The sequence below is a fragment of the Octodon degus genome, unplaced genomic scaffold (assembly GCF_000260255.1).
Source record: "Octodon degus isolate 3935 unplaced genomic scaffold, OctDeg1.0 scaffold00187, whole genome shotgun sequence".
NCBI classification, from domain to species: domain Eukaryota; kingdom Metazoa; phylum Chordata; class Mammalia; order Rodentia; family Octodontidae; genus Octodon; species Octodon degus.
In genome coordinates this window covers 848,225-861,072 of record NW_004524763.1, presented here as the reverse complement: position 1 = coordinate 861,072, position 12,848 = coordinate 848,225, and the positions used below count along the sequence as shown (strand labels likewise).

The 12,848-nt window shown below is 41.3% G+C and overlaps 1 protein-coding gene across 2 annotated transcripts in view; it reads right to left on the bottom strand.

Annotated features, from left to right (window-relative positions):
• Alcam (activated leukocyte cell adhesion molecule) overlaps window positions 1-1,663 on the bottom strand; it is a 187,739-nt gene extending 186,076 nt beyond the window's left edge. For both annotated transcript variants that reach the window (XM_023704094.1, XM_023704095.1), the window contains exon 1: window positions 1,501-1,663. In XM_023704094.1, the coding sequence (XP_023559862.1) occupies window positions 1,501-1,561 (61 nt within the window). In that variant the 5' untranslated portion in view covers window positions 1,562-1,663. The remainder of the gene's footprint in view (window positions 1-1,500) is intronic.
• Window positions 1,664-12,848: the final 11,185 nt, after the last annotated feature.

The following is a 12,848-nucleotide window of genomic DNA, read 5'->3' as shown; positions in this document are numbered from 1 at the left end:
GTTGTCAAATGAATCAACATTTCAGTTCCAGCCCAAGAAAAAGGAAACTGGGCGTGTGCGCGTGGAGAGGGGGTGGGGACTCTCAAACTCCAGAAAGGGTTAAATTGCAAAACAACTCTGGGCGGTGAATCTTTACATTTTCGGAGCTTTATCACCCTTGCCTTCCATGCTCCACCCTCACCTTGGCTTGGGAGCGCCCTTTCTTTTTCCCATCGGACCCCATCGGTGAGAAAGTGAAACCCACACAGTGCCAGACCCCAGGGGTCCCTCATGCCTACCTCACCAGTGTTTTCACCCTCACCCACCTGTTTTAAATCGGGCTCACCTCTGGTTTCACGGTCTCCGCCACAGAGCCCGAGGTTCCGTCACAGAAGTCCTTCTCTGTTTCAGAACCGGCAGGTGAGCTCTACCTCACCCAGAAATACAACTTTAATAAACAGATGCGAAGAAAGCATCTCTCCCCTAACCACACTGAGCACGCAGACACATACTGCAGAAGCAGCGACAGCAGTTCAGACACTTTCGATCTCTCCGCCGGCTCGGGTCATCAGCCTTACTTTGCCCTGTTTCCTGAGCAAGACTCACAGCTTTGAAACCTCCCTGCGGTTTCTAGCAAGGGAAGGAATGTGTAAGAATAAAAAATGGGAAGGGAAGTGAGTTTTTTTATTTCTTTGAAAAATGCCAAAGGAAACAGAAAGAACAGAAATCAACCTAGCAGGAAGTAGTTTAACTAGCAACTCTCTAGGAAGGGATGGAAATCAAAACTTCAAAGTGGAGGACAGACAGCCTCAAGTCCAGCGAGAAAATGAACCTGCAGCTCTGTCAAGTGCATGTGAGCGCAGAGCGCCGGGTAAGGACGAACCCGTGTCGGTGCCCGGCGGGCCTGAGGATGCCAGGGCCGGCCGGGGTCGTCCCCGGGGACAGAAGGGATTCCCTGAGAGATATCCTAGTTGGTCAGGATTTTGTGTCGTTTTTCTTTTCTTATTCCTGTTCTTTCTAATGCTTCGTATACCGAGGACGGTGGCTCCATCACATGTCCTAGAATTTCACATGCCCCTCAGAAGGTCTCACAAACCTGGCTGCTACTCCCACTTGAGCCCCCATTTTTTGCCTGTTGTTACCCTCGCACCGGCCACACAACCGGACAGTGATCTACATGCAAGCCTTGGGATTTTATGTTTTAACGGGCTGACCGAGATTCTTCGTTGCTCCTTTACCCCTCCCACCTTCCCCACCTAACACCAAGGGGAAGTTACTCGGGGATTTATCACGGAGCAGCTCGAGTGCTCATTCCAGCCCACGGCTAAACGGAAGGAAAAAGCGGCCGGGGGCGCAGGCTCTGGGTAAGGGACTCCGCTTCCCAGAGACTGAGGGCTCCCCGGGCGAGGCGCACCCGGGCAGCCCAGCCGGCCTCGCCCCAAGTTCCCGGAGGTCGGCGGGGCGCCCGCTGCTCGCGCCCGAACTTGAGCCCCGGCCGCCCGCCCGCCCGCGCCCGCTCACCTGGCCGGAGCGCCGCGGCGGAGAGCAGCAGCCAGCAGAGCAGGCGGCCGCGCGGGGCCATGATCCTCCTCCTCCTCCTCTTCCTCCTCCTCCTCCGCGCCGCAGGAGGGGCGTCGTCGCGGCCCGGCCCGCGGCTCGTGGGTCCCGACGCGGACGGTGGGGCAGCGGCTTCTCCCCCCGACGGCGGCCCCGGGGCTGGGGCTGCGCGCGGCTCCGCGCCCCCCGCAACTTTCCTTTCCGCGACGCCCGCAAGTCTGCGCCTCCTCGCGGGACGGCGACCGCGCCGTCCGCGCGACCCTCGAGTGACACGGGGAAGCGGACGGGCTTCGCAGGCTGGGGTCGTCCTTTAGTGTTTTTCCCTCGCCGCGGTCGCGGTGACAGGAACGCGGAGCGCGGCCGACCGGAGCCGGCGCGGGCGGCTGCGGGGCGGCGGGGCAGAGGGGGCGGCGGCGCGGTCCCCTCAAGCGGCGGCGGAGGCGGCGGCGGCGCTCGCCCGGCTGCTCTGAGCGGAGGCACTGGAAAGCGCGTGTGAGCGGCTGCTCGCCTCCCGCCCGCCTCTTGTCTCCCTCCCCTCCGCTCCCCTCCCCGCCACCCTCCACGCAGCGCGAGCAGGTGGCTGGCGCGCCGAGCCGCAGCCTAGAGGCGCTGCAGGACCGAGTCCGACACCGACCCAGCTTCCGGGCCCTGGTGGGGGGAACCGCGCGCCTCGGCGCCCGGGGGCGGAGGGCGGGGCTTTGCCGAGGCCCCTCCCCCAGGCGCACGCCAGCCAATTAGGATTGCGTACGGGAGCCGGGCGCTCCAGGTGGGTCGGCGCTACACCTCCCCGGGCCGCCCGGAGCTGCGGCTTTGCTTCCCGCTTCCTCTTACCGGTCCTGTGGTGCAGGAAGCCAGCTTGCTCTGGCGGCACGCAGACGCCCACCTCACTGGCTCGCTTGTCAGAGATTTTTCTTCCGTTGTGATTTTTCGGCTTTCCTGCCCTATAAAGACTGCTGCGGGGTCGGGAGCGGGGTGAGGAGAGCTCCTGGGGTCAAAGAGCAGGAGCGAAAGGGGCGGGAAGTGTTGGCCCAGATGGGAACTGGGCTCCCGGAGCTGCCTGCGGCTGCTCGGGCTTGGCTGCGGGCCGGGCCGCCGGCTCGCGGACTCTGCGCAGCCCCCTTTCCTCTCCCGACCCCCACACGTCCTTTTAATGGCCGATCCTAGAGTCGACTGCACGGAATCAGAGAAAAGATACTTGCACCCCTCACCCCCGCCCTGCCCCGCGCCCTCAGTGGAATTTTTATCAGGAATTTCTAAGCCGTACTTCGTCATACGGATTTTCCCACTATCAACAGAATTGAGTGTGTGTTACTTTTATTTTGAATTAAGCGGCGATTTCAAGTTACAAAACAGAAAATCTCGTTACTCATGTGAAAAGCCAAGCTCCTCCCGGTCGGTTCCAAGAAGCCAGGCACCTCAGCAGATGGCCACTGTTCTCAGGCAATTTGGAAATATTGCACCACCTCCCAGGCAGAGCATCGGGAAGCTGTGTCGCTGTCAGATCTGGCAGTGAGCATGCAGCAGTATTTTCCTCTGGAACGCCGGGGTGGAGCTATCGGAGCCCCAAGTGGCTCTACATCAGGAATGCGGGATCACAACTCACATTCCCAAAGCTTAATAAAATTGTGGTCCCAGAACCACTTGGTGGGGACATTAAATGGTGTTTCCTGCATCACAGGGTCGCCTCTGTGTGAGACCAGACTCCAGCCAAGAATGCTAACGAGTAATCCTCACATACTGCTCTTCATAAGGGTGCACATCACGAGCTGCATAAGGCGGGAGGGTGTGCAGGGAGGAGAAGAGACACACACACACACACGCACACACACAGAAACTTTGAATTTTTTATCTCATGCTTAAAAATATTAAGTTCCATCTATATGATTTTTTTAAAGACTGCCTATCTTCTTGATTCTCTTTACATTAACAGTATTGTGCAGAAGAGGTCTATAAATATCTTCTCCCACTTGATTTTGACAGTAACCTTCATTTAGATGTTATGAATCAACAGGAAGGCTAATGCCTTTTTAAGTATATTTCATGGACTGCTAACATGCTCATAGATTCTAATGAGATTCTTTTTTAGAATTGTTTTAAACTGGAGCTCTAAGTGGTGATATTTATTTATTTTTATATTTTAGGGAAAGGTCTACAGCGTGTTCAGGGTCTCACTAGTAAATCAGACTCGTAGTGATTCTCCTATTTACAGCCTCCCACGAGCTGAGATTACAGGCACCACCATGCCCAGTCTCAATTGCCCTCTCAGCGCAATTGAGGGGGGTGGGGCGGAACAACAGGCCAGGGATCAACCCTAGGCCCCTGCGCTTTTTTTTTTTAATTAATTTTATTGAGAAACAAATAGCAATGAGACCGTTTCAAAACCGATTAGTAGGACAGTTTCAATAATTAAGACAATGTGCATTGTTGTGTTCATAGCAGTTATTCATAGTACAAGATGCAGACATGATATCCTGTCCAAACACTATTAGCATGGGGCCAGGGAAATAGTTCAGTAGAATAAGCGCTCACCTGGCAAGTGCAAGGGCCTGAGCTCAATCAGCAGTTCCAACAAAAAAAAAAAAAAAAGCTCTTGGCCATGAAGGACCTGGAGGGATCTAGTTGCCCCAGGAACAACAGATCTCATTTGAAGCATCTTTTCAGTGGCTTCTCCTTACACCCAAGTCCCCCAATAAAGTCATTTGGTGAATGAAAGCAAGAGGTAGGAAAACGAATATTGTGGGACTGTCCTGCTTCAAGGTTGTATATGGTGAGATTTTTGGACTTATGTGTAAACATAGGAAGTATATAATTCTTTATGCCTATTTGTAAAATATATTCTAATTTTTAAATTTTTTTATCATATTCTGTAGGGACTTAAAGTTCGACATATCAATACTTGATTAAAAATACCTGTTCCATATTATGCCTAACATGTTTGATATGCAGACAGATAGTGAGGTTAAGCTTAACAGCCTAAGTTGTATGGTAATAACAGTAAGCTTGTCTTCTGGATGGTTAACAACCTAAGTTTGCAGACCAAAATTAGAGAAAAAGGAGGGCTGCAAGGAAAGCCAACATTTTGGCCCTAGCCTTCTAAGGTCAATTTAGACTCAGGACATATGAGAACTTGTATTGTAACATCATGTAACTTACTAGTGTCCCAAATTTTCTGATCAAGAAGATTTTGGGGCCACAGAGGAAAGTGATCGATGATATAGAGTGTGCCTAAGGAGAGTCACATGGAGAGAAAACATTCTCTCAGGCTTTCACAGAGAGCACATTGGCCAAGCAATGGCCGTGACTCATCCACATGGCTGACACTGACAAAGGATCTACAATCTGAGGTAGAGGATCTCGGGATGAGTGCTGAGGGGATTTCACTGACCTTATCAGACACAAAAGCTACAACCCTTGTTGCCTAGGTCCTGCTTTACCTGGGTCTTAACCATCCAGCAGAAGGGTATAAGGACAAAATATAGGAAGTAAGGTCCCTGTGCTTTAATCGTCTAAACTATTTGGCCTGCCCTAAGTAGTGATATTTAGAACAAGCCATCCTAACTATATATTTAACCTGGATCCTTGGCCTTTCTGAATTATTTTATTTGGGGATGGGAATTATTACAGCATAATTATTAAAAAGAAAACAAAAAACAGATCTTCAAAACAGCCAAATGTCTGATAGGCTATATTACTCACTGAATAATCTGATCATGACCAGTTCACTTACCCTCTTTATGCCTCAGTCTCTTCAGTTATAGAAAGTGATAACAGTTCTACCATATTGAAGTGCTGTGAAGGTGAAGCATGATCACACACAAAACTGAATAGATGTACTAGAAGGAACTTGGTCTTTGGGACCAAGACAGAGCCTTGTTAGGGTCTCCAATCTGCATGTACACAGTGAGGAATTTGAGCAGAAGTCAGTCTGTCTCAATAATGTTTTGACTCACTGGTATTTTACCTTCAAAGCTGTGCAATTAATATAGGTCAAAATATCCATGTAAGTGATGCTATATACAATTCTGAAAATAACATTTATGTATTGTAACTTCTAGATACATATATATGTGTGCATATAATATATATTGTATGTATTTATTATTTCCAGAATTCCTTTCAGAGAGAAATGTGCATTACTTTAGGAAAACACCCTGACAAGCTATTTGGAACAATAGCTCCAAATGCTATTGATTACATATAGTTAAGGCCGCAAATAATGGTAGGACTGCTCTATATTAAGCAAAATAATACAGCACTAAAATAAGAATTTGGCAAGGGAATAAAGCAGGATGTTGAAAATAGTGAAAGGGACAAAGAATCATGCAAGCATGAGTTTGGAAATGGTCAAAGGCCTAGAAATATATTTCAGTTACTAACTGTATGGTATACTTACCATATATTAGAAAATTCTAAATAATATATATGCCTTAGTAAATGTAATGTCCCTCAGAATAATCCTACTAAATAGGTGCTATTATCATTTTAATTTTACCTGTAAGAAACAAACCTGGGAGTGTGAAGTAAATTTCTCAATGTCATACAAGCAGTGATTTAATTTCTATCTTCTTTGCTCATCATAGATGCATATGCCTTTTTGGGTGATGAGGTCTTGATTGATTGATTGATTGATTGATTGATTTTTGGCAGAACCGGGGATTGAACTCCGGTCCTTGCGCTTGCCAGGGAAGCGCTTATTCCATTGAGCCATCTCCCCGGCCCCGAGGTCTTGATTTAAACAAATATTTTAGTAAAGTTTACTAATGTTAAACATCTTTTCCTTGAGGAAATAATTCATACAGGCAGCATACACTATCAGCTTGGGCCAAGTACAGTGCATATGAGATGAAGAACCATTTCTCAACTGAACTAATGCAGCATAAGCAAAAGCTCAGAGTCAGAAATAAACGTGGGAATGTAAGCTTCAAAAAATAACGTAGTGGAGAGAAGATTAGTCTTTCAAAATCTCAGGTATTTATGTGGGATCTACCTTTAGTGGATTCTTTAGAGAGAGATGATTTCCAGCCATATCTGCATCACCATGGCTTTTCTTATAATTGAGGATACACAGTATTCCTGTGATGTTTATCGTATAGTTTAGTCATGCATTAAAGCAGCCTGATGAGCCCTTCTTACTGAAAGAGGTAAAATGAATAGTGCTTAGCTTGGAGAAAAATATTTCATGTTACCTGGAACATGAGAAAAGCTTTGCATTTTAAGTGTAGAATTCATCAAGCAAGACAGTACTCTCAAAGCAATGACTTAGTAGAAGAGATAAGTTTCTTACTTAGGGTGTGCTGAGGTTAGAACTTAGGACCCCACCCTCAAGGCTTGAGCAGGAACACTTTGCCCTGTATTAAATCTACATTTTTCAATATATGATGATAAAGAATGGTCAAAAATGGATCCTGTTAACAACAGTATGATTTTTTTTTTCTCTTGATTAACGAAAAAAAAATATTTCTAACATGATATTTTGCCAAAGATGATTTCGATATCTGGGGATATTTGTTTCTTACCACCATATATCAGAACATTTTGTGCACTTTCCTACTTTTTAAAAAAAATCATAACTGTGTGTAATTGAAGAGTGTGTAGCAAATGTCTACACTTCCTCCATGCTCCATTAACATATATGCAATATTTTGAGCAATATTTTGCAAATAGACTGCATATGCCATAAAATTTGTGAATGCCAAATAAGTGTTGTGCCATAAATATTTGTAAATGATGAATAAGCGATGAAAGACAGTTCTTCTCTATAGAATTTACATCCTCTGGCAAACTGAAATTTACAACGGGTAGTAATATGAAGAAGTAAAACAGTTTCGTTGAGTCTTCAGTGATTGGGTTGGATAAGACGAAGACACTCAAAAGAAAAGAAGGGAAAGAAGGTTCTTAAATCAGGTTCTTAAAACTTTAGTGGCAACTTTGAAATATAGCGCCACCAACCCAAAAACCTGATTTCATTAATCTTTTTATTCCTATCGTTCCATTTTTGGCACATACCAGCCATTGTACATAATTAGATTTTTTTCTCTTCAAATTGTTGTTTCTCAAATTTTTCTTGGTAGGATATATTAATTTAATGCAAAAATTCAACAAGTTGCCACCTTTGGCATAAGTGGGTTAATCAGTCTGTACCTTTCTAAGTGCCAGCATGATGCCATAATAGAAAATTCCAAATCAAATGATAGATCAAAGTCAAAACACAGATGCAATAAAAGTATTATGTGTATAACATCACCTTCAGATTGTGTGTAAGGTATATGTTAAACACAAAAAAATTTCTCTCCCTCTCTCAAATAAAAGAGTTCTGTTCTGAAACGCTTCTGGTCTCAGTTATTTTGGATAAGGGATGCTCAACCTAAGCTGCCCTAAGTGAAGAATCAATCTGTAAGAGGAAAAGAGAAGTAAAAATTATTTGCTGTTGATGAGAATAAGAGCAATAGGCCATGGAAAGACAGAAAGTAGAGTGCTAAGTATTAAGGGACAATGGGAAGGCCTAGGCTAATAGTATACTAATGACAAGGATTAAAATACAAGACTAAATAGGATTTATATTAAAGTCGAACAACATATAATGATTTTAAAGAGACAATAAAATTACACATATGTAACATAATACTTTATTTCTAGAGCACAAGGTTTGTAAAATAAATTATTTCAAAAATCACTCCAGAACTGGCTAGAGGACACATAGATACCTGCTCTCTTAAGAAATAATTAATTGAGTTTTGTTGTTTAATCTCAATTTTAGTAGTAATACAGATCATCAGATACAGTTCAGCAACTCATATTCTCAATAATGCCAGCTAATAAAGACATATCACTAGAGCTTAGGAAAGCACAAACATTCAGTCTATAGTAAATATTAGGTTCTTACTTCAGACTGTACAATACTAATTGTGTGCATACAAAAAGGACAGGGTAACTATTTTAGTTGAACTAAAAATTCATGTAGTCATTTTCCTTCCTGTCTCAGACATGAGAAATGGAGAAAGAATCTAGCTAAATGATTTGACTAAGAAACTTATAGTATATAAGATGGATGTCAAAACTCTCCATGTTTTAAAAACTCATAATTCATTAATGCTTTCAATAAGTGCATAAAATGTAGTGAAAAAGTAAAAGTCTGAAACTAGGCCCACAACCTGAGAGTTTCTTCTCAAAGTTCACTCTGTGTTTTCAACTTTGAGATAAACAGTTTTGTTCACTTTGAAAAAGTAGAAAATGACTCATAATATGGCTATTCAAATATGTGATAATTAAGAGAAATTTCAACTTTAGTATTTTCAAGTTCTCTAGAATTATCTGCACATTGTCATATTATTTAGCCATTTTATCTACAATAACTAGAAGCAGACAATGACTGAAAAAATATGAAATAGTATATATTTGATTTTCTAAACCAACTAATCACCATGGGTATAATAGACCTGGAGAGTCATATGAAGTGCCAGGTATGGTAATCAATATTATTTTTCTCTAAAATAAGTAAGATAGCTGGGTTTACAGGAAAGCATCAAGAACTCATTTTTAACTCATCCTTAAGAAATATATAATTCCTGAAGAGCAAAAATAAAACTTCATTATTATAAAACATTGCTTATCCTGAATCAAGGCTCACTGGTCATATAGTATCAGCAAGAACCTTACATTTTAATGCTTTTCAGGGTCTTACAAGTAATTTAAAGGGACAGTTTTCATTCCTTGTTTATTTATTTATTTATTTATTTTAACTTTAAAAAGTTTTTATTTTATTGTATTTTTTCAATCTTTACTTAAAAGTAACCCTTTTATTCTAATGTAATGTTCTTCTGAAGGCCAGTTCCTGTTCCCCTTTGTTTCATCTATTCCCATCCAAGTGTTCTTTCTCACGTCTACTAAGCATACCAGGCACACTCCCATGTCAAGGCCATTGCACTGCTGTTTGCACTCTTCCAAGGACTGTAAATCCCTCCAGGAACACTTAAAAGGCAGTTGTTCAAAAAATACATTCTTATTTAAACCTTTCATGTGCAACCAGTAACCACCTTAACCAGTCCTAACCTCTGTATTCCTTATCTCCCATTCTTGCTTCATTTTTTTCTCTAGAACCTATCACCACAATACCATAACATGCATTTAGATTATTATTTTACTTTCTGCCAGAATGCAATATCAATCATGGAAGTGATTTTTTATCTGTTTTTGTCCTATATATAGAATAGATAACAGTTAGTAAGCATATAATGTTATTGGATTAATGAATTCATGGTTACAGGAATGAATAAATTGTTGCACAAGGTAATAGCATGACAAAGGTGAGGCTGCTTGGGTTGAATTTTGATAAGCAGCGTGCAGCTTCATTTCCTTCTGTAGATAGTCTAAGACTTTCCAGTATAGTAGGAAGGCTCACCAACAAGGACTAACTACTTTTAGGACACATGAGAATATTGAGCTTTCAGGAGTCAGAAGACTTTTTCAAAATTCACATAGCTTTGAGTATCATCCTTGTTTAAATGCAAGTGAAACTCTTTCAAATACAGTAAATATACAAAACATTCTGTAACTTTTAAGTCAAATTCTAGGGATAATAAAAAATCTGGATGCGTATCAGACAGCATTAATCAATTTCACAGAGTACATTTATCCAAATTCTTCAGAGCAAACATTGTGAATAATGTTCTGTATAACATTTCACTAAGGCAAGATTATGAATTCAGTACCAATATTGCAAAGTCTACAGGCTTAGCTCAGTATTAAAGACTTTAAGCCTCAATGTTCTTTATATTTTGTTCTTTACAGGATGATTTGGCAAAATTATATTTCTAAGCAATGTATTCCATAAGCATAGATGATTCATAACCTATGCGGCTAACAGTGCTATAGGACAAATATTTAATTTAATTTAATGTCCAGCATTTTAACATTATATGGAGGTATTTGCTTTTCCTTGTAAGGGCAAGAAACTCACTTAATAATCATAATTTAAGACAAACATAAGAAAGTAAAATACATTATTAAAGCAACTACATAACCCAGAGTATATATAGGTTTATAAATATGTGTATGTTTTCATTGAAATTAAGGCATCTATGATGTGTTCTAGTTAGTAGAAAGGAAGATTAAATGATACTTCACCAATAGTTTTGTTTTAAAATTTTGTTTAAACTAATGATTTGATTCACCTGTTAAGGAAAAAGATTTGGTTTGGGCACCATTCATTGAGAATGGCATCCATATAAAGTAACGCATTGTTTCCAAGAGTACTCAACATATCTAATTAGAAATGAATCCCCAAAGAGTATAATTCTCAATTAATTTTCCTAGACTGAAGGACACATCAAAGAGTGCATGTTCCATGATTATTCCTTGGATTTTTTCAGGGCTGAGCCAGAGTCAAGGATTAAATAAGCAATAAACTCAACTTGTAAAGATATCCTGTGAAGTGTGATAGAGCAGGGCTCATACCACATAGCCTGCCTAGGAAAGTAGACTTGAGTTATCTGATTCTTTTCTCCATATTCAGAGCTAAGTTGCCTTCATCCTCATTTCTTCCCTCCTGTTGTCTCCAACATTTGGGTTATTCCCAGAACAACTAAATGGCTTCCCAATTACACTATCTTGACGTACCTTTTCCCATCCAAACCAATTGCAGCTATGAATTTTAGGAGGAAAAAAAGTATCATGCTGATGCAAAATAAAGTGAGAAAATATAAAAATTTTGTGATCTTTCCAAGAATATATATTTTCCTTTTTTTTTTTTTTTTTTTTGTCTTTGGACACAAGATCAAGCCAAGGTACACTCACAGCCTGTGGTAGAAAAGCAGGTTTTGAAGGTGAGTACCAAGTGACTCTTCTAAACATTTTTTCTGTATATTTTTCCTAAGGCTCATTTTTCCATTAATGTATTACTTTCATCAGTCTGCTCCTGCTCTCATCATAAGAAATAGGAAAAGAACAGAAATTCATATTGGGACAATTTTTAAAAATTATCTAGGTTTAATTCCAGTCTTTCAATGATGCCTTCAATTTTAGTAGTTACTAAAAAAAAGTGCCCAGAAAAGTTTTAGATAAATTGAATCAGTATTTTGGTTTTCTTCAAGGAAATCAACAACACTGAAGGATGATAATTTTAAGGAAGTACATGCTCTGTCCATTCTAAATCAATCTTTCTACTGGGTTTAACTCAAAATATCTACCTTAATGGGGACTAATCCCTACTCCAGCTGTCTCTCAATATCTTACATTTGTCCAAGAATTTACCCAGTTATCTCCCTCTTTGCCTCTAGAACATTGTTGAAATATCTCTTCCTCCATGTACAGCTGTGTGCTAGAGACCCTTCAGAGCTGGTTATACATATGTCTACTCAATGCTGCTTCCAGGGATGTCATGCTGGCAAGCTGAAAGCCACCATTGTGTGGTTATTTATGCCTATAGATATTGGAAATTAGCCAGCTGATGTGAAACATATGTGACCTCAGCGCTCTGGGAGACTAGGTAGGAGGATGGAATGTGGGAAGCCAGCCTGGTAACTCAGTGACTTAGTGAGATCCTTTCTTAGGTTAAATAAAAAAAATGCCAGAGCTGTAATTCAGTACAAAGTGTTTGAGTTCAGTTCTAGCATAGGAAAAAAGTAAAAGAAAGAAAGAAAGATCAAAAAGTATACACTAGAGTTTGTTTATTTTTTTGCTTGTTTTAATTTTAAAACCTAATTCTAGGGCTGGGGAGATAGCTTCACGGTCTAAGTGCCTGCCTGACAAGTACAAGGACCCAGAGTCAATTCCCTGTACAGCATGCTGTGCTGGCCCCACTGAGGCGGACACTGAAACCAGGTACCCTGTATTAAAGAAATAAATAAAGAAATAAAGAAAATTAAAACATAGTTCTATGGAGTTGAGTTCCATCTCTACTAATTAGCAACACGTTGCACTTAGGAACCTGGATTTGGCATAAAATAAACTGTTTCTTAAGTTTTGCTCATCCATTTAGTATTTTTTGTGACACTGAGCAAGATATTGCACCTTTCAAGTCAGTTTTCTAAGCTAAAATGATACATCTGAATCCTCTGACTTGGGAAAATGCTGAATACCATTAGCTGTTTATTCAATACACTGTGATCTTTTATGTCTATACCATGCAGCGTTCTATTTGTTTTTTATTACACATTGATATCATTTGTGTTTGCCATAAAACTCTGGCTGTAATATAAAGAACATTATATGTTGTTTAGGATGATAAGTAGAGAGTGAATTCACAATTAATCCTATGCTGGATATGTTAGTAGATTATACAGTCAGACAGTCATGATACTTGAGATGCATCCCAG